The sequence below is a fragment of the Etheostoma spectabile genome, chromosome 11 (genome assembly GCF_008692095.1).
Source record: "Etheostoma spectabile isolate EspeVRDwgs_2016 chromosome 11, UIUC_Espe_1.0, whole genome shotgun sequence".
NCBI classification, from domain to species: domain Eukaryota; kingdom Metazoa; phylum Chordata; class Actinopteri; order Perciformes; family Percidae; genus Etheostoma; species Etheostoma spectabile.
This window is the reverse complement of record NC_045743.1, coordinates 7,976,200-7,999,389: the sequence shown is the minus strand read 5'-3', so window position 1 is coordinate 7,999,389 and position 23,190 is coordinate 7,976,200. Positions and strand designations below refer to the sequence as shown.

Below are 23,190 nucleotides of genomic sequence, written 5' to 3'. Positions count from 1 at the left end.
AAACCGCTGTTTTTATATTGTGTATACTGTATATGTGCTCATTTATTGGTTTGCTCAGATGTCAAAATCTTTGACCTCACCGTTGGTTGTGGGACTCTGAGTGGTCTAGTAGACACTTGAAGGTAATGATAGTTTCTTAAAGCAATAAATACATTAACATAACTCTAGCATTGTAAGGCATTTTATTGGTCTCATTACATGTAGCTTCACTTGCTGGATCAGGAATATATTTTGGCTTCTTTAAACTGTTGCAAACATTTATTTTACAGCAGTTTCACTTAGAACTAGAGCCTATAGTGACCAGTAATCAGGTCCGCCTAACTTCTCATACCGAGTAGATTTTAAGGCTATTAAATGAGTTTCAGTGTTAATGGTAGGGGTGATGATGGTGTAATCCAGGGACAACGTGTCTACTCTAAAGGTGCTCACTGGTCCACACTTACAATGGTTACAAATTCAGTGTCAGGACTCTAAAGAAACCCACTATAAGACAACAAGGCCAAAATACCCAGAGAGGGATTAGGTAGGTGATTTAAATGGTATACATTGGTGTGTTAAGCAGTGTCTGATTTACTCTAAAACTCACTTATAAAATGATTTTAAGCTAAATGATGCAAATATGGTCTGATTTCAATTTTAAATGATAACCACATGAGGTCCTCCCCTTTCAGCTACCGACTCATACAGCAGTACAACCATGGCTTTTGATAGATATAATATTTGACGGATTGTCAGGCGTTGTTGAGTATTAGAAATTTAGAGTAGCAAGTCTATCTTGGGGTTTGTTGGTAAGTTGAGTAGCAATGGATTAAAATTGTTATTTGCAATGTATTCAGTGGAAACTGTGTCTTGTAGAATGAGTCCCTTGTTTTTAATGGCTATCAAAAATGGTTGCAAGTGCAACAAAAAATGTATAAAAACTTTGTTTAAAAATGTTTGCAAGTTGGAGGGAGCAATGTTTGTATGCTGTCATTTAATTTTAAAATTATATTCTGATGTGAAAGAATTTTTGGTAGCTATTAAACTCCAGGAAGAAGTTTTGAGATTTGCATGGGGAAGCAACCTTTTGTGTGAAAGCATTATAGTTTTAGATTATGGTCACTGGCTTGATTCTTGGTGGTATGAAACATAGAAATATATGCATCACCATTTCATTTTGTGGCGAAAAGCAGATTGTTACAGTATGTTTTCCAACAGATTTGCACAGGAGTGGATGAGGTCGGTGGTGTTTCACATGTACCGTATCTGTTTTGCCTTCTTTTCTTTGTTTTTTTAACTTTTTGTTTGGACGCTTATTAAATGAACAGCTGCCATCATTACCAGCTCTGAGCCTGCACCAGACCCCCCCACCCCCAATCATTTCCAGCTGTGAGAAGGCCCAGTTCTGTCTCTCCCTTCCAAAGAGAAAACACATAATGAAGTGTAAACCTGTAGCTCCACCAGAGACGACTGGGCTTCTCAGTGACTGCAGTATTGTAACTAAGTCAAACACAGTGCCCTTAAAAGTTTAAAAAATAAATAAATAAATCAAGTTGGATGAAAATGTTTGCAAGGCATTACTGCTGTATCCACATAGCATGATTAGTCACTGCACCAGTTTACTCTCCCAAAAACCACGTAGAACAAAATGAACAGGGCTTGTACTGTAGGCACATTTAACTGCTTGAATTCAGAGATGGCTGACAAATTCCTATACTCATTGAATGTACTGTATTACTGTTTTTAAGGATAGGATGAGCTAATCTAGTCACCTTTTGTTATTGGTCCTTGTTTAATTTGTCTAAGGTATTTTTTGTATACAAAGGTTTACATTTTTATGTATATTTTTCTTGTGTACAAATTATGTAATATGTGTACAAACACTGTATGTTATATCTGTATATAGTGTGAGAAATTTGTTTTTTGATGTATAAATAAAACTTGCTGTGAGGTATTTGCTGACATAGTTTGTGGTGTTTTCTTTTAACTTGTCACTTACAAATAATTTTCACTACAAATGATGAGGTGAGGTGTCGTTGCGTGCACATCACCACAATCTGCTGCAAATACTGCTTCATTAGTACTGCATTTAACCAAGACATCGTATTTCCTCTGGATTTTTAAGCCAAATTGGTGTCAGACTGAACAACTGAACACCTAATTGTAAAATGTAACCACTATTGATTATCCAGTGTTAGAATTTTGCTAACTTAATATAAAGTATTGAAATAATTTACTTCATTTTCGGAATGCATTTGGTCTAAATTCCCCTTTTATAAATGTTGAGCTGAAGATTGCATCTTTCTCAGCAGATGGTTTTAATTTATTTTCACAAATTACAATAATAAAAACTGCAATTTATGCAGTTAATCTCATGATTTTTAATTAACTTGTGCACTTAAAAAAAACTATCATGGGTTGCAGTGCGCAGGTTGGTCTAACTTAAGATTGTAATACGGTAAAAACATGCAAGAAGGGTGATATTTTCAAGAGGCTGTCGCAGGCAAGCAAATTTCAAATAAGGTCAGGTCAAACAATGGCAAAACTATTCATCATTCAAGTACTGGATTTTTATTTTTTCCTTAAATCATTTGACAACTTTCAATAAATCCAACAACACTGTCCCGAATTAGCAAACATGTACACTTGACAATTAACTGTCAGCAAAGTCACAAAATTAAATGTACATTTCAAGTGATTGCTATCCAGTGTTTACTGAAACTTTAACACATCACAGAACCACACTTTACTCCCTCTATTACATAATACTGCTCTTTTGGGTTATAAAAATAGTTTTAATAGAATATATGCCTACTTGTGCTAAGAAATGACTCCTGGTGATCACATCGCTTTATTGCCATTCAACACACAAAACTAATATTATCGTCACATACTATTGTAGCCTTTTAAAGTACCATTAAAAAAAAAAAAAAAAAACAATAAATAAATTTGCAAACTGCAACATAAAAGTAAACCATGAAAAAGGTGCAAATTGTGTTGGATTTGTCTGTTTGGGATGGAGGCTTAGCTACATGGCACATGAAAAGTTTGAATGGAGAGCGTAGTAATTTTTCACAGAAGCACAAGGAAAATGGAAATCAGTGAGTGTGGTACCTCTTCTTGATTTGTTTAACCGGTTTCATTTGAACAACATATTTGATTAAACTGTGTATTCCACTAATTAGCAAGCAGAAAAAGGAGAATGTCTTTGGAGATAAATGTGGAGTACATTGAATTCTGTTTAAATGACAAAGCATTAAAATAATCATTTGACATAATAGGAAATAAGCTCATTTGCTTTTTAGCGTAGAGTACCATAAGAAGATGGACACCGCTCTCTTGTCTTTACAGTTGCTAACTAAATATGAAGCTACAACTAGCAGCATTTCTTTGTTGTTGCTAGGCAACCCTCGGAGATACCAGGAAGTTATTGGTCAGAGCCAAGAAATAGTCCAGCACATAGCAAACCTCCTGCAAGATGCCGAACTGTTGTTTTACACTTCAGCTTTCGTACGAATTAAACCATCAAACAATGTGTTAATTGGCCTGTTTTAGAGGTGCTGGTAGACAGATGTTACCTCTGGAACAGGGATGTAGCTCTGGACAGAGCAAGGTTAACCCTTTCCGTCCCATTTCCAGTCGTTGTGCTAAGCCAGCAGACTTGGTCGCATATTTAATGGAAAAAAAATAAAGATATATAAATATATATAAGATCAATCTTCTAATCTCTTTTCCCCCTAGAAAGCAAATAATGGTACTCCCTGAATGCTGAGTTCTCTCTTTAACTTACCCTGTTTACTATGTTCTGCCCGTGGCAAACAGAATATATCATCTGACTCCATCTTTTTTATTTTAATTCCTTTTGTCTGTGAAGAAAAATTTGTAAGTTTGTTCATGCATGCATCATACTGGCAAAGGAATGAAAGAAATACTTTTGATCTTTTAGCATTTGTCTTTTAAAAGTATTGCTGCATATGCATTGTAATGCCAGAGGAGGGAAACTAAATTAAATCAAATCACAACAAACGCATTGGATCTAAAATTTTAAAGTGGATACTATTCATCCCATTCATCACAAATACTCTAAGGCTGATTCCACTCGGTTGAGGACTCAACATTCCTCCAGTCCTGCAGCAGTATACTACAACGCATACTGTTTAGGCCAACCAATAGGCTTTATACTCTTATGATATCATGCACATTCCTTTTATGCTATTCAGAAGTAGTAGCAGTGCCACTGGTCTCTGAACACCTTCTGGTTTTGTGTTAATATGTACATCTGAGAGCAGTGTCATCTACTATGTGAGAAGTCTTTGTCTATATGCCTTTTCTGTACAACTAAAAAAAACTCTCAGAAGTCCAAATGGAAAGATACAGCAAATATTACACTGCATGACCAACTCCAGAGTCCAAGCTGTGAGACTTTAGGTGGACTTTATTTTGTCCCAGATAGCATACTTGCAAAATATTGTAAGTCTCATGCTACTGTTTTATGGCTACTTTGTTTATAGACAAAAGGCATTTATACTTGAAGTGCAATTAAAGCTGTAGGTACGCTGAGGAGATGATAGTACCACTGCAGCTCCTAGGAAGACTAACAGAGTCTGCTGATTCATAAACTAGATGATGGCACGGCCCTGTTAATGGAATGAATGGACAAAACCTCAGTTCATTTAACCAGTCAAATACACACCACAAAAAAAGAAGGGATGAGGCAAAGTCCAACAAACCGACAACTCGAGGCCTTTGGAGCTGGCAAAAGAGCATCCAGTGTTTATAACTGGTGGGGGCTTCATCGATCCAGCCTTTTGTTTTTTTACATTCTCACAGCAACGAGTGTGAAACCGAAAGGTTAATGAGAATTAAGAAATATAGAATAAATCAATAGTAAAACATGATAAGGGCAGCCATTTTCATTCACTGGATGAGTACTAACATTTTTCAACTGGAGAAATCAAAGACCGATATACAAAAGAACAAGTAGAAAGGCAAGGCAATCTCATGTATGGCCATTTTAGTCTCTCAAAATATTCACCCCACAAACATTTTCTACAGTTTGCATTTGGCCATTTGTACACAGTGATCCATTACAAACACTCCATTATTTTTTCATGAATCTGTAGAAATTAGCTTATTTACAAGTCTGTACAACCACCCTATAGAGCTCTTTCCATCTCCCAGAGGACCCAATACACTTAAAGCAGGATACCTGAGTTTTCAATAGAATGCTTCAACCCACTCATCACGCTTCACCACACATTTCACAGGATCTCTCGCACAGCCACTCACACGCACACAATTAAGCAAGGTACTTTCTCCAAAAGGATAAGGAAGTGTAAACCTTTGTGAAAAAGCCACAAACTCACCAAAACCAATAACTCAAGAGTCCTTGTAGAAAGTAGCTGACTCCATCATAAAAAAAAAAAAAAAAACAGTTGTAAAGGAGGTATTGAGAAGGGACATCTTACAGCGGGTGGCAGCCATGGTGACTGGCCACTGACTGTCCTGAATAGGACCCTCTGGTGGTGTGCTAGCGAATAAACAGACATTACGTAGGCCAGGATTTGCTTCAGGAAAATTAGTGATGGAGACTTTCCTGGGAGACTTCATCCCGGCTGTGGAGGTCAGAGGAAAAGATCTGACGACTGCCACCAGGGTGGAAGATCAGAGCAGAGCTGGATGTAGCTCCTCTCAATGACTGGCAGCGGTTTGTGGCACAGAAAACCTGACGAAGATCAGAAAAAAGGTTCATATTTACTGTCTAAACAGGCCTTGGGTTGAAACAACTATCACACTAGTGACTGTAATGTTCATTACACAGCCGCACAGGATGGATGAAAAATAAATATAGTAAATATAAGAAAATATAAATATATAACAAATAGCCACTGTGGACCAAAGTGTTGGACAGCTGGACCGGTCAACTGTCAGGCAGAGAGACTGTCAGTGGCATCACAATATGTCCTTAATGATCCCATTAAATGGGCACATACATCATACATCACGTTTAGGAAGCAAATATGCAATTTCCTGGGACTTTTACATTTAAATATAAGCATAAGAATATAATTAGAAGTGATAATATGAACCCTGATTACCTCTGAAGTCTCTGCACTAGTTCAGCTACCAGGGAGTCACATATCCCTGGGTGTGTTTCTTCTGCCAGGAAAATGGCCTCCCGCAGCTCCTCTGCAGCCTCCGGCTTGCCGTTACGCGTCTCACCCTTTTCTTTCAACTGCAAAAATGACATCATTGAGAAAACATTATATTTTAACTTTCTTGATATTTTATTGGCAGCTTAATCTCTCTCAAATATATCTGAACATACAGTAGATTTCAATCAGTGAGATCTTCATTGATTGGATTGATTACAACAGTTTTACAATAGTTTTATTTTATACCATGTATTTGGTGACGATGATCCTTTTAACTTGGGTTAACCTGTTAGTACCCTTACCTCAGTAAACAATGGAGAAAAGATTGTTGATAAGCTTTGTGACAAAGGCCTGTTTGAACTCTCCGGACTCTCCTGTATCTGGAAAAAAAGGATGATTTTAATGTTGAAAAGGGAAATCTGAGACCTTTGACACATGGAAGACATGGCTTTGCCAAAAATAGTTACTACTAATGTATTACTTTTCCCCCCTCTACAACGCCGTATGGTCCCACCTGTTTCCTTTCAAGCTCAGCAGGCTGTGCTGCCCCATTCTGAAACTTTTTGAGGTCCTTCTCCCTGATGGTGTTGAAGATCCAGTCATCACTGCCAGCGTCATCTCCTCCAGCAGCTTGGCCATTCGGCTCCCTACAGTCACACAGGATATTAGGATCATTATTAGTGTACTCAGAGTTGCTAGATCTGGTTTTAGAGTATAGATTTGGCTTCAGAATAGAGCTGGGCAATATTTTGATTCCATATCGATATCGTGATGTGAGATTAGATATTGTCTTCGATTTTGGATATCGTAATATAGTGTTGTCTTACCCTGGTTTTAAAGGCTGCATTACAGTAAAGTTATGTCATTTTCTGAACTTACCAGACTGCTCTAGCTTTTCCATTATTTGCCTTTACCCACTCAGTCATTATATCCACATCACTGATGATCATTTATCAAAAATCGCATTGTGTAAATATTACAACAATGTCGTTGCGGTATCAATATCAAGTTATTTGGTAAAAAATATTGTGATATTTGATTTTCTCCACATCACCCTGCCCTACTTTAGAGTATACATTTGCCCTGTCTTGCCCCCCCCACCCCCAAACTGGATGGTGATGGTGCAGACAACTTACTCATCAGATTCAGAGCTGGATTCTTCTCGAGACTGCTGGGATTTCCACCTCTTGTATCTGTCAATCAGCTCTGTCAGATATGACGTCTTTTTGGAATGCCTTACAATGTATCTATGTTTTAACAGCTCTTTGGCAGTTGGCCTCTAAGAAAAACAGAAAACAAACCTAAAAGTGAATATTAAAAAAAATAACTGGGCACTATTACTAAATGACAGGATGAACAAGAGTCTTTTTAACTTACAAAGCTAGGCTCCTTATTTAAACAGGCTTCAACAAATTCCTTAAGTGGTTTACTGTAGTTTCCTTCCAGTGTTGGTGGATTGTTCTTTGGGATGAGGAATAAGACCTTCATAGGATGAAGCTCAGAGTGTGGCGGCTCTCCTTTAGCCAGTTCTATTGCTGTTATTCCTAATGACCAGATGTCTGCCTATGAAACAAAGACATTTGGGACAGAAAAGAGATCATAATAAAGCAGCAAAATGTCACACATACGTCCACAAATACACAATGACAGTTTAAATGCAAAATGACATTTAAACTGGCTTATTTAAGCAGCATGGGTGTATTTGAGGAAGCTCTGCAAACTGGTAGACTGATTAGTGGTTGAGTTGACAAAGCGCACTGACTCATGTTGTGGTTATTCCAAAAATATGTATTTGGTCCTTTTTAGTCTAGAAAATCAGTCTGAAATATAGTGCTTAAAAGACTAGCCCATAGTGGTAAACAGAGAAATTAAAACAAGGACAAGGTGTCCTTGTATCAATGTATCATTTGGGAACAGTTTCACACAAATCCTTCTTTGACAATGCTTCACCACCATTTTATCGCTCTAATGTTGATGTGCTGTCTGTTAACACAGCATGGTTGTTTCATGGTCTGTTTAACAACAGGTATTGCCTCAGGGCCTCAGACAAGGTTGGTAAAATGATTTTTATACATCACCAACATTACATTTCCAACCAAGGAGAGACACCAGGCCACTACACCACGTTCCAAATTGTTATGCAAATTATGTTTCAAACTGATTTTCCTAGATAGTGGATGCAAATGACAGTCAGTATAATTTTCAAGTCATCAACCGTCAGGGTACAAGTCGAATTTCATTGAACAAACCACCCAATGAAAACAGTGTTTTTCCCAATAAATAAAAAACTCAAAATGCACAATTCCAAATTATTATGCACAACAGAGTTGCAAAACATTGTATAGGTTATAAAGAACTGAAAATGGTCATTTGTTAAAGCATTAGGTCATATGTACTGAAATCAAAAACTATTTAAATCAAACACATCTTAACAAAGCAAGATACATGTAGGCCCGTAGCAGCCAATGACACAGAGGTATTCTTTGCAGTATGAGATGGTGTATTGTTATGCATGAAGATGATTTTGCTACGGACGGCAAGGTTCTTCTTTTTGTACCATGGAAGAAAGGGATCGGTCAGAAACTCTATATGCTTTGCCGAGGACATTTTCACCCCTTCAGGGATCCTAAAAGGGGCCTACCAGCTCTCTCCCCATGATTCCAGACCAAAACATGATTCCGCCACCTCCTTGCTGACATCGCAGCCTTAATGGTACATGGTGGCCATCCACCAACCATCCACTACTCCATCCACCTGGACGGCACTCATCAGTGAACAAGACGGTTTGAAAATTAGTCTTCATGTATTTCTGGGCCCATTGCAACCGTTTCTGCTTGTGAGCATTGGTTAGGGGTGGCAGAATAGTAGCCTCTGGAGTCCCGCGAACCTCAAGGTGGAGGATCCTCCAGAGGCTTGCAGTTGTGCATAAACCTACTATTCATTCACCCAGCAGCTTCAAATTCCTGTTTGCTGCTGTGTAATGGTAGTTTAGCAGCTGCTCTCTTCATCAGATGAATTTGTCTGTCAGTAACCTTCCTCCTTGCCTTTATCTGCATGAACCCGTCTATGCTCTAAATCAGCCACAAGACTCTTTACAGTTCAATGATCACGCTTACCTTTTTGTGAAATATCTGTTTTCATACCTTGTCCAAGGCATTGCAGCATTTGACACTTTTCTGCAGCAGAGAGATCCTTTTTCTTTCCCATATTGCTTGAAACCTGTGGCCTGCTTAATCATGTGGAACATCCTTCTTAAGTAGTTTTATTTTAATTGGGCTCACCTGGCAAACTAATTATCATAGGTGTCTGAGATGGATTTCAGTGATCCAAAGAGCCCAGAGACAAAATACCATCCATGAGTTTGATTAAAAAAATTAAATATTTAATGTTTATGACTCTGAATTTCAATTTGCATAATTTGGAACGGGGTGTAAAGAGGGTTTGACACACATAACTGTGTGGATCTGAATAATATAAAGACTTATGACTTCGACATTATAATACGCTTGTCATATTTGCATAAAAGGCACTCACAGTACCTTCTCCCCTTCTTGCACTGGTGTTGCAGGACTCACCACTGGCTCACAGGTCAACTAGCCCAATATGAAGAGTTCCACTACTCCAGATGTGTAATCCAACCCAGTTGATGTGATAAACGTACAGTAAACGTGTGTGATCCAGCTGTCAAACTTCATTGACACTTTGGTGCAGTGACTTGGCACATGTGCAGTAAAGGGTACTTACATTTAAAATGTATGTCCATCAGCAATTTATTGTTATCAATTAAACCATTCTCTACCAAACACTGTACATTTCCTTGGGATTCTGCTTTCCAACACGAAACCTGATTGTGATAACAATACAAGTTGAGATGATTCTGACCTTTGAATCGTAGGCCGATTGCTTTATGACTTCAGGTGCCATCCAGAAAGGAGTACCAACAAATGTGTTCCTTTTTATCTGGGTGTCGGTCAGCTGGCCTGCCACTCCAAAGTCAGCCAGCTTCACATCGCCTTGTTCTGACAGCAACACGTTTGCAGCTGAAAGCAAGAGGACAAAAGTATCGCTTTTTGATAACATTAAGTGCTTAAATGAACATTCAGTATTTGAAAAGATACAGACAGTGCCATGTCTCAACCCTTTTAGTATGATTATTCCCGGCTTCAGGCGGTAACCTGTTTTTTCTGCAATTTAAGATCTTGGTTAGAATAAAAAATATTATTTGGTCTTGTAAAGCATTAAATCAGGTTTCCAAAAGCTTAGGAAACATGTTTTCCTTTGCATGGTAAAGACTCAGGACAGAGAACTGTAACCAGTAGACCCAAACATCTTTCTAAAGAAACATTGCAGGAAAAAAATTACAGCTGTTCGCATCTTTCTCTCCACACCAACATGCCTGCTCTCGTACTATGGATGTCAACAACAAGAAAATGCCCCCTCTATAACCCATCCCTATTTTAACACAAAGATTATTTATAATATAGTAAAGGACTAAGACATATCACAGATCTCAACAGAATATACATTCAAGTGTAAAATGTTTATGTTTGGGTCCAAATAGAGACAGCACTCAACAGCTGGTGAACACTGATTGCAATACACATTAAAGCCTCACTTCAGCATTATTAACATTAAGAGCTAGAGACCAAGTTGTCAAGAAAAAAACTATTTACTACACTGTTGTTAAAACAAGCCAATGCTATGGAGCAGTCGTACCTTTGATATCTCTGTGGATTTTCTTTTCAGAGTGCAGATACTCCAGCCCTTTCAGAATCTCTCTCAGAATTGTGGCAATCTGCGTTTCATCCAGGGCACCTGGTTCCAACTAGAAGAACGGATAAATTAGAAGAGGATCTTTGTCTTTTTTTAGAGAACTGTCATGCAGTCTACAAATTAAATTGTTTAAAAAGGTCCCAAGGCATGGACATTTCCCTTTATGGAGGTATTTTAAACATTAAAATGCATTCCCCCAGCCTGCCTATGGTCCCCCAGTGGCTTGCCCCTTATGACCTCATAAGAGACAAGGTTACCTCCGCTTTCTTTCCTTTGGCTGCCCAGAGAATTTGGCCCACCCATGATAAAGAGAGAGACATCATGGCTTTCAAATGAGCAAAGTGGCAGTTGATCAAGGCCACACTCCCACCCACCACCTTGCTCCCCCCCTTCCACCTCAATCTCTACAGACACAGAAATGGCAGGTCTTAAGGAAAGCTCATTGTGGGACTGGCTCTAGTGGCTGTAATTCTGCACCAAGGCTGAATTTCGGGAACGATCCTTCAGATACAGTATTAGGGGACCACTAAGGCCTATAAAGCATCCAAAAAGCACCATGTCATGGGACCTTTTAGGTAAGACAATCTTCAAATAGGCCCTTCACTTTATTTGGATATAGACTTACCAAATCCAAGGCTGATCCTCCACCCAAATATTCCATAATATCCATAATTTTGTACCCTGAAAAAATAATACCAGAATTCAGTCAAATAGGGTTCAAAGTTGCAGTAGCTATTACATTAATTAGATAAAAATTATATAAAGAGTAAAAGTTCATATTCACTTTGATCACTTAAAAAAGAGCAATATTTTTGTTAAATTCTACCTGGCCCACCATGGTGCCAAGATGTACATGTAGCAACACACTAGAGAAATGATATTGCACTGATTGAGGCACGTGGCCAGGCTAATGTAGTGTGTTCAGTCTTTTAGGGAAACAGACACTTGTTACATCACATGACAAAAGGAGTCATTTCACAATTGATCTGTGACAGTTAACTGACAGATTTATGTCTATTGACTACTAATACTAAAATATTCTATATTTATATTTAACAGTTACAACAAACTGGTTTATCCACTTCTAGCAGCTGATAACTACTACGTATTAATCTAAAACATACAGTTAAACAATGCGAGCTATGTTAAATGTGTTAAATTCTTGAATTTGACGGTAGTTCAGCCAGTCACTATGACTTCAGATCTGTGGGTTTGTCATCTGAGCTTGCGTATTAAGATTTCCTCGGAGCACATAGACTATTTAAAATGTCAAATTTACTTAGACAGTCTTTTTTCCACTCACTAAGTTTTGGATCTACAGTTCCCATAATGCTTTGGGGATGTAAACAGGAAATAACATTGGTATAAGTGAGCTTTGCAGTGGGACATAACTTGAGCCCCCTTTTATAGCTGCCTATATTTGTTTACATTTTGGCAACAAGTTTGCCAAATTAGCTTTAAGCAGTTCATGTTTGGGATTTAAACTACCTTTGCCTCCATAAGCCATGTGCTACAGCCACTGCTGCTACATACATACATACACTAAGCATAATACCATGATTACGTAATTCACACAAATAAGACTTAATTCTCTCCTTCAGCCAGCAGCATAACTTCAGCTAGTAGACACAACTTCTCTCCTTACTGCTGTCAAGTACCATAGTAAATAGTGAGATTTAATCTTAGCACCATCCCACATAGTGTGACTAAAAAACTACTATAACTATAGAGATGTTAAAGAGATGACTTTCCGCTTTAAGGGTGTTCCACCCCTATAACTGGCATGGTGCACTCCTCAATATTTACACAAGGCTATACTATATTTCATACACTTTTCACCTAATATGCACATGAACACCCTGAACGTGAGCACATTTACCTCCCTGTCATTGTTTTATTTCAAACCTTTTTGCTGGAGTACAGAGCAAAAAGAATAAAACATATGACAACGTCCAAATACTTACAGACTGCATTGTTACAAGCCCTCAAGCCATATACTACGGCAATGTCGGCCTATTTTTCGGGTTAATCAACAGCAATCTATGTTATATTACACAGGCAATATTTGTTCCATTGCGCACATGCATTATTTATTGACCTACATTGTGCACCCTTGCTTGCAGGAAGGCACTAAAGACATGTATGCATTACGTTGATGGACAATTGCAAATTGACATTGGTATTCTTCCTGAGGTTAAAGCTTACCTTTAGGTAGGATCCATGATACTTGGTGATAAAGGGACTGTCACACTGGCTGAGAACAGTGATTTCTTGTTGAATGTCTTCTATTTCATCCTCCGCTTCTTCCAGATCAATAGTTTTAATGGCCACAACCTTCTGAGTCCGATTGTCAATGCCTTTAAAAACTTCACCAAAAGAGCCTTTCCCTATTCTGTCCAGCTTGGTAAAAAACTCCTCAGGATCAGCTCTGAAGTTCTGTGTGTGTGTGTGAGAGAGAGAGAGAGAGAGAGAGAGAGAGAGAGAGAGAGAGAGAGAGAGAGAGAGAGAGAGAGAGAGAGAGAGAGAGAGAGAGAGAGAGAGAGAGAGAGAAGAGAGGGAGGAGAGAGAGAGCAGAAGGAATGCTTTTAAGCAATGTAGAACCGCAGGCAACAGACAAGATGAAAATAAAGGCAGAGAAGGTGAAATTACAGGTATTCAAGCTATTGTTACACAGGCCTACAGCTCAACACACAAGCAAGATAGCTCCCTAAGTCTTCAAAATATCTTGCCAACTGTAATGCATTGTTATTTTTTAAATCTGGGACACACACATACTCCAGTTACCAATTAAAGAGACGGTAATAAGTGAACTTTGATTCACTATAATCTAAAAAAAAATGGATTTGAAAAATCTACAATTAGTCAGAAAATCAGAGTTTCCCAGAGCTGTTAGTCATCTAAAAATGTCTGCACAGTAGTGATCAAGCGGTGGAGCGTCAATATCGAAGTCCCGCTTTACACCACCCGATCGCAAGTCAATCACAGCTGTCCATCGTCACGTTTCACCCTGTTTTTATATTGCATCAAATAATTAAATAATAAAAACTTAACGAGAAAAATGACCACCTAAAATGACAGAAACCATCTTTGGAGAAAATGTGTTTGCCGTGTCCTTTGATTTTTTGGTTTGGCCCGTGCCCCATCCGCAAACATGGAGGGGGCAGGATTAATGACCTATACTGCAGCCAGCTAACAGGGGGCGATCAAGATGTTTTGGCTTCACTTTTAAAGTCTATGCATTAACTGCTGGGTCAGATTAACTGTCCAAAACGACAATATTCAGGAATACATTTATATTTATTAAAAATGGAGCATATTCTTACATTTGAGAAGCTAGAAACCTTTTTGCTTGAAAAGTGACTCAAACAATCACTCAATTATCAAAGATAGTTTAACATACTACGTACTTAATAGCATAGTTTAAAAATAATTCACACACAGTGATGAATTGATTAGAGATGTCTGGGTCAGATTATTATTTTGTCACCATTATGTGCTCAAACATTCACTATTAAGTATGTCACACACAGACTCCTTATCTATTATCTATATATTATATTTAAATAGGCTTGACAATTGAACAGATCAGCATTAATGGGGTACTCCCCTTACTTAGCCACAAGACACAGAGAAATTAAAGAACTGGTCAAAATTAAAAACAGCAGAGACCAAGATATCCTGACTTTTAGTCTGTAGTATGGGTCAAGCTAATAAATAAATAAATAAATAAATAAATAAATAAATAAATAATAATAAAGGACACTTTACACAATGCAACCAAAACAACCTTTTTCTATGACCCTTCCTGCCTGGTAAATGTCACTGTGTTTCAAACGTAACACCTTAGTTGGTAATGTAGACTTTCTGCTATGAATGTGTTGTCTAAAAGCCTGCTCCAAGATGACCTCCGATGACATCATCAAGGGTATTTTCTCACACTTCAGAAAACTCCCCCAAAGCCACAGAAGACATTACACCACTGTTTTTATTAGGCAATAAGTACCAAGAGTATGGCAGGCCATTTTAATATTTAAAAGCTAGACTGGATATGTGTTGCAGATATCTTTAATTCAGTTTTGCCTAGTCAAAAAGAATATTTCAGATAGTACACTGATATGTATTTGTCAATCTGTGAAGAAAAAAAAAGCCTCACGGTTTTCTTTTAATGTGGTCCTTCAGTGATTCATAGTATTTGTGATGAGAAGGATGTCAATCTGGAACTGTTGTGGCAGGAAAGTTTTGAAAGGGTCAAAGACAACCTCTCTTCATTCCACCATGAAGAAAATGCAAATGTGGATGTTACTGATCAAAATTACATCGGGAGGGTGCTAATTTTGTTTGAGCCACTTCAGGTTTCAATCTCTCGCAATACAGTAATGTTGATAAAAGGTTTCTAGTGTTTTAGCCTGTCACTTGGATGACAGGTGGCATAAATAGTGTTCAGTGTGGGATAAATTAAACAAGAAAAATGATCAGGTTTAGTAAAGCCAATGGCTGTGATACCAATGTTGAGGATAGGCTTGGAACATCCTTACTTTGCTCTACACAGCTCAGCTGCCTAGGCTAGATTGTATCTGTTTTCCCCATTTTCTCAAGAATAAATCAGGATTGGTATACTAAGAACAACTTCTGAGTAACTGAACTCAAGCAATGTGTGAAATTCAAGACCAAAATTCCTACCAGCTACAGAGCACATGGCAGCACAGAGAACATAATCTAATCCAAGACTTTCATTACATCATTTGTTGACAAACAGCCCTGTAAAAATGTTGTACTTCAGCCTTGGCCTCTGAATGTTAAACCATTTTTTTCTTCACCTTTTCAGATCAAATTTCATGGCTATGAGTTACATTTAAATCACAAGACTCCTCAACACAGACTTATGCACGCGTTATGACCTCCACCACAAAGGCTAAACAGAAACTGAAGGACTACACCCTAACTTATTGACTGGACTAAATGGCCTATTTCCCCAAGGAGCACCAGGGCAGAAATAATGGGCTTCAAGCTGGCCAGTCCAATTTCCCTTCATGCACAGCAATCATTAGCCAAAACCGACTGAGTAGTATTTGTGGTGGTGCCATAATTTCCATGACAAATATGATACAAAAGACTCTCCTGAAAAGAAAAAAAATAATGTTACGAAGTTGAGCCAAAATAAAATAAAAAATCTATTTTTTGCTGTAGCTTTAATAATAAAAGATCTAAAACAATTAGGCACAAAGCTTTATTTACTAGGTAACCCAGCCCTAAGAAGATCATCTGTTGGTCTTACACCGCATATTGCTACAGTCCCCCAAGAGAACAGTTTCCTGTAAAAGTGCTAATGCATGGTGGTCAAATCTATAAGGAAGGGGGGATGAGCAGCTGCACTTTGAAAAATTGGCAAAGAGGTGGCTGTTGAATTTGATAGCAAAGAGACTTTCCAACAAAGACAAGAGATAGAGCAGTGCAGAATAAAGTAGAGTAGAACCAACACAACCAAACCATAACACTGGGGTGGTCAGTCATCCAGGTGAAAATCATAATGTCGAGGCTGACTTCTGTAAAAACAATGGGAAAAACAACAAGGGCGCCGCGACCACAGACTACACATGATGGGAATGTACTTGCCATTTCCACAGTCAGCAAGTTTACTGCGACAACTAAAGCTGCCTGAACCTCGCTCTAAAAGGCATGTGTTTGATGCTCCCCCATCTGCACCACACAACTGTGTAGTATCATCCTTGCATTCGGTGAAACAATACATCAACTTGTATATTACTCTACCAACTAAATATAAATCTGCAACTGAATGGTTTAAGATTCAGAAAAAGTAATGTTAGTATAATTATTAGTCAATCATTTTGTGGCTAATTTGATTATTAAATTACAGCTGTTTCATAATTAATGAATCATTTAATTAATTTATCGTGCAAGATTGCCAAACTTTCTCTGGTTCCAACTTCTCAAATTTGAAGACTGAATGCTTTTCTGTTTTACATACAGTGGATATAAAAAGTCTACACACCCCTGTTAAAATGGCAGATTTTTTTAAAGTAAAAAAACAAACCAAAGTCTTCAAGGTTGAAATTAAAAACCTTACAATAACCTGGTTGCATAAGTGTGCACACCTCTTATAACTGGGGATGTGGCTGTGTTCAGAATTAACCAATCACCTTCTAACTCACGTTAAATAGAAGTCATTACACACCTGCTATCATTTTAAGTGACTCTGAATAATCACAAGTTCAGTTGTTCCAGGAGGATTTTCCTATAATTTTCTTAGTTGCATCTCAGAGCAAAAGCCATGGTCCGCAGAGAGCTTCCAAACCATCAGAGGGATCTCATTGTTGGCAGATATCAGTCAGGAGAAGGGTACAGAAGAATTTCCAATGTATTAACTATACCATGGGGCACAGTGAAGACAGTCATCATCAGATGGAGAAAATATGGCACAAAAGAGACATTATCAAGAACTGGACGTCCCTCCAAAATTGATGAAGAGATGAGAAGAAAAAACTGCTAAGGGAGGCTTCCAAGAGGCCTACAGCAACATTAAAGGAGCTGCAGGATCTTCTGGCAAGTACTGGCTGTTGGCTACATGTGACAACAATCTCCCGTATTCTTCATATGAATGGGTTTTGGGATAGGGTGGCAAAACGGAAGTCTTTTCTTACAAAGAAAAACATCCAAGCCTGGCTGAAGTTTGCAAAAACAAACATCAAGTCTCCCGAAAGCATGTGGGAAAATGTGTTATGGTCTGATGAAACCAAGGTTGAACTTTTTGGCCATAATTCCAAAAGAGCAACACTCCACATCACCCAAAGAACACCATAACCACAGTGAAGCATGGTGGTGGCAGCATCATGCTTTGGGGCTGTTTTTCTTCAGTTGGAACCAGGGTTTTAGTCAGGGTGGAGTGAATTATGAACAGTTCCAAATGCCAGGCAATTATGATTAAAAAAAACCTTCTGGCTTCCAGAAAGCTGAAGATGAAGTTCATCTTTCAGCATGACAACGACCCAAAGCACACATCCAAATCCACAAAAGCATGGCTTCACCAAAAGAAGATTAACGTTTTGGAATGGCCAAGCAAGAGCCCAGACCTGAATCCAATTGAACATCTGTGGGGTGATCTTAAGAGGGCTGTACACAGGAGATTACCTCGCAATAGGACAGATTTGGAGCACTTTTGCAAAGAAGAGTGGGCAAATATTGCCACGTCGAGATGTGCCATGCTAAGTATGATGGCTGGCATCACCTCAATGTCCTCCTCACAGCCACTGGCTAACATTGCTGGATCACCTGTCATCTCTGCTCCCAACACCCTGGCCACATAAGTCCCTGCTGCCACCGGGGCTCAACCCTGAAGCCACTTCCTCACCTGTGTTTATGTGTGCTCATGGCCATGTCCTGCTTAGCTCTCACTGAGGCCCAGGGCCATGGCTCCCCTTTTTATGTTGAAAATAACAAGGAAGAAGATTTAAATTGCTTTTCACATTCAGTTATATTTTGACACCTGGACTTGACAGAAATGTATTGTTGCACCTGTCAGGATTATTAGAATTAATTTGGGTGTGTTATTTGACAATGCCATTGTCTAGAAACTTCTAATAAGATGTAGACATGAAGAGAATGGATAAAAAAAATTATTTTGTATGTTAAAAAAAAAAAAGGGGCGGCTGTGGCTCAGTGGTAGAGCGGTTGCCTGCCAATCGGAAGGTTGGTGGTTCGATCCCTGCCCCTGCAGTCATTGTCGAAGTGTCCTTGGGCAAGACACTGAACCCCGAGTTGCCCCCGGTGCTGCGCATCGGAGTGTGAATGTGTGTGAGTGTTTATCTGATGAGCAGGTGGCACCTTGTACGGCAGCCCCGGCCACAGTGTGTGAATGGTGAATGTTTCCTGTAGATGTAAAAGCGCTTTGAGCAGTTGTTAAGACTGGAGAAGCGCTATATAAATACAGCACATTTACATTTACATTTAATAGACTCTATCCAAAAAGACTGAGTGTTGTAATAAAATCAAAAAGGTTCTTCAACAGAGTATTAGTTTTAATGGGTGTACACACTTACGCAACCAGGTTATTGTACATTTTTATTTTTCCCCCTCAAAGATTTCAGTTTGTTTTTCAATTGAGTTGTTCACGTTATCGTTCACTGCCATTTAACAGGGGTGTGTAGACTTTTTACATCCACTGCACTTGTAAAGTAAATATATTTATGTTCTTTACTGTTGACCGGACACAAAGAACAATTCACGAGGCATCACCTTGGGTTTGTTTAGGGAAATTCACGATTTTCTCACATTGTGTAAACTATAGAAGGGTGACAAAATGGAACTTATAAGAGCTTAAGCGCATTAGTCAACTTGTCTTTAGTTGATCACAGAAAAATCTTTTTTCCAACTAAATGCCAAACATTTGAGGTTTTCAGCATCTCAATCGTGAGAACTCACTATTTTTCCTCATCTTACATAGCAATAAACTAAACATTTTCAAGTTTTGCACTGTGAAAAATACAACAGTGGACATGGAATAAACAGAAAGCTGAATATATTAACTTGAGCTTTAATTGCGATGGCATTTCAGCCTGCACAAAATGCTGTTCATGAATTAGGAATAAACTTGTCCAATATAAATTGTATATCTAGGTTTTGACAGCCCGTCAGTCATTCAGTACACGTTAGAGTTGACAACATTAATAAAAAAAAGACGCCAGCCATCTTATCGCATACTATCATACTGGACTTTGACGACTAGCTAGTTGCATTTATCACTGGAAAGTAAGGATGATAGTCATAACCGTGATAATAATGGCAGGTTCTTGTAGATAAAGTTATTTACAAGCATCGAGTTAAACTTACGAGCTGAAGGTACACGGAAACGTTAAGAAAAAACGTTAAGTAAAAAACAGGTGACTGTGAAACCAATAAAGTTGCCTCTTAAAGAAAGTTAACCAATAATATAATGTATTTTATTCACCTGAATCCCCGGCAGTCCACTCTGAATAGGTGAACGAGCCATGGCGTCAAATCGGCAAAGATGACGACTTTTCCTCTTCTTTATCTGCTTTCCTTATCAGAGGTGTAACGTCAGTTTCCTGACCTAGCCGTGGTTTGGTTCACCGGTCCGTGCCGCAAACTCTGTAAGGGTAGTTAATGTATCAAACGGAGAAGCCGCTTGATTTTGAAAAAATCAGCCTGACTTGTCGGCTGTACTTCGGGCTGCCTGCCAGCCTTCTCCTCACTCGCCTTCCGCAGTTAGCGAACGCTAGCTACGCTAGGCTAACGTTACCTAAGCAGCTAGTTAGCACACAGTTAGCTGAATAATTAAATCTCCGTAGACCAATACGATCTCTAAGCACGTTCTTGGCACTTTCCCTATAATGAAATAGAGGTCTGATTTTAAATAGTCGCACAAGATGAATAAATGCACACTGTTATATAGTATAGTATCGCTTGTTGTTCTAGTCTCTCATCACTTTCCTCTGTCCCCCAGCGCCATCTTGGTTTATGTCATTTTCATTTTCCGGAGGACCAATCAGTGAGAGCCTCAGGGAGGAAGCGTAGAGAGGGCCCATCTCGTCATTTGCAAATCAAAAAAACGTCACAGAGGAGGAAAAAAGTTCAGGTGCAGGATCAGTTTCACCGATGAGTTTCACCCATGAGTTTTACACTTCTCATATCTTGGGATTTCTGTGTTCTAAACAAAGACACAATTTTATTTTTATTTTTCCACATGTGTATTCCAAAATGTTTTGGATTGAAAATTAAAACTTTTTATCTAGATAAACAGGTGAAATGATTTAGTGATATTTTAATTTGTTTAAATAATAATAGGTCAAATTCCATATACAGCCCCAACCTCAAAGAATCAGTGATGCTCAGCCAAGAGTCCTTCCTGGCGCTCAATGAATGTGCACTGTAGAGAGTTCCATATAAACTACATCCAAAAAGGAAAGGGTCCGTACACGGAAAGACAGGTCATGGTGGTTTCCAACGGGTTGCAACAATTTTCTTTGCAGCTGTAAGTCCAGCAAATACAGCACATTTTTGAGTTCTAGAGAGCTGAAAGGCTGACAGATCATTCAGAATCAAAACATTGACAGTAACAGGCACAGTAACATTAATCAATGTGGAAATTTTGGACGCAACATTGTTCCAGAACTGACCAATGGCAGAGCATTCCCAGATCCTGTGAAGATATATACCTTGTGCTTTTATTGGGCAGAGAGTGCATAAGGGTTTTTAGTTAATTTCATGATTATGAACAATTTTATGAATAAAGTTGTAGTGAATCTGCTGATGGTCTGGATTGTGTGATACTTCTGGAATGCTAGACCAAACATCTTGCCGGTCAAGATTGATCCTCAGGCTTGGGCAATCGTGTGCTTGATCCTCTAAATGGGAAGGTCAGAGCGGCCAGATATCACTAAGAACTGATAAAGCCTATACCATACCACATTTTTTTGACTGCACAGTAAATAACTTCCGGATAGGAAGGATGGGTAAAGACATCTGCCAAGCTACACTGTTTACCTTGAGTGCTGATCTTAATTGACGGTAAAAGAAAAAAGAGGAACGTAGTAGATTGAGTGCGTTTTGCAAGTCATTTAGAAAGTGAAGCCCTCTTTGTTCCCATTGTGGGTCTTTTTTATTGGCCTCTCACCAATCACAAGTGCTGTATTATTGAATAAAGGGGAACAAGTGTGCCAGTTACAAGCTCCAAGTCTTGACAAGATTGGAGATAATGGGGCCAAAGCATAGCTGGCACTATTTATTAGAAACATTTGCAAAAAGAACGTCATTAAGTGACCAAGGCTCTGTTGAACCTTTTAAGGTATGTCATTAAACAGACAAATCTGGGTTAAACCATGTGAGGAAGGGCTTCAATATGAAGGACTAAAAATATTGTTTGAAGTTGGAATCTGAGAGGCCACCATCCTCTTTCCTTCTCTGTAGAAGAACATCTTAAGTCACTGCCATTTGCTTTTCCAGATAAATTTAGATACTGCTGATTGTAATTTAGGGCAATAGCCAGCGGGAGGGGAAAGAGGTAGCATAGAACTCACAAAACTGTGGAGAAGGGGTCTAATATTGTGTGCTGCTAGTCTACTTTTTATGAATCCTGTTTGGTCAGAGCTAGACCATTCTGTAGGATCCTTATCCTTTTTCAATAGTTAGGAAATTAAGGCTGTGTTAACATCTCTTGAGAATTATTTTCAATAGAGAAGTTAATCATTTCAAGAAGGTAAGGGCCCAATTGTTCTCAAAAAGTTCATGGGGAATCCCATCAAAGCCCGGTGGTTTTTCCTTTTTGCATACTCTGTACTGCCATCTTTAATTTGTCAAAGCTATCTGATTCCTCTGATGATAACTGAGGCAAGTCAAGCTGATTTAACCAGCTGTCATAGTGGGATTGATCCAAAGTATCTTCAGATTCATACAGATAGGAATAAATTGTCTCGACAGGTTCAGTTCTAATATTACCATCTGAAGACTTAATAGCGGGAATATCTGCAATATAATCACTGGATCCTAATCTCATAGGGAGTAGATGACTAGGTGTAGCACCCTAATAGTAAGTGTTTTAGAATTTTGTTTATTTCCTTCTTGACTAATGATCATTCTAAAGCTGTCTGGTCAGTAAAATTAGTTTGTAAGAGTGAGTCAAATCTGGTGAATTAAGCTTCAAGGTTTTGCGGTTTCAGTGATGTAGCTTTGCACGTATTAGAGCAGAATAGTATGGTGTTGCTCCTAATAAACCCTTTTATTGCGTCCCACAATACCCTAGGGTTCTGGAATCTGTAATTCTGCTACGATTGAGTAATGTAGGATTCATTTTTTAATAAGGAAGTATTAAAGCGCCATCTAGCAACACATTGAGACAGCCGGTCTAGGTTGGTGACACAGAGGACCCCTTTATGGTCCGACAATGCCATTGGAAGTAACACTGATTTATAAATTGAATGAAATAATTGTGAGGATGCAAAAAGAAAGTCTATTCTGGAAAAAGATTTATGTCTACCTGAGGTGGGATTAACTGTATGCCATATATCTATAAACCCCAAGCTGCTGGCCCATAACTTCAAAGCATTCGTGGCTTGAGCTTGAACCCCAGTGACTTTTGCGTTTGATCAATCAATATTTGAGTCCCACACAGCATTGAAGTCTGCACCAACAACAAAAGAGCACTGTTTACTCCAGCATTTGATTAGTGAGCGTACCATAGAAACTGTCATCAAAAATATTAGGTGCATAGGCTGATATTAAATCTCTATTAAAAGTGTACTGTCAAGCTGAA

General features: G+C 38.6%; 1 protein-coding gene across 1 annotated transcript; it reads right to left on the bottom strand.

Annotated features, from left to right (window-relative positions):
• Positions 1-2,527: 2,527 nt before the first annotated feature.
• stk24a (serine/threonine kinase 24a (STE20 homolog, yeast)) lies at positions 2,528-20,430 on the bottom strand. The gene is given in 12 exon segments (XM_032530269.1): positions 2,528-5,704; positions 6,078-6,214; positions 6,437-6,514; positions 6,649-6,781; positions 7,271-7,413; positions 7,512-7,697; positions 10,017-10,174; positions 10,851-10,959; positions 11,533-11,573; positions 11,576-11,588; positions 13,113-13,343; positions 19,870-20,430. Coding segments are annotated over 12 exon segments (1,305 nt in total). The 5' UTR covers positions 19,912-20,430; the 3' UTR covers positions 2,528-5,670.
• Between the last annotated feature and the right edge of the window lie 2,760 nt (positions 20,431-23,190).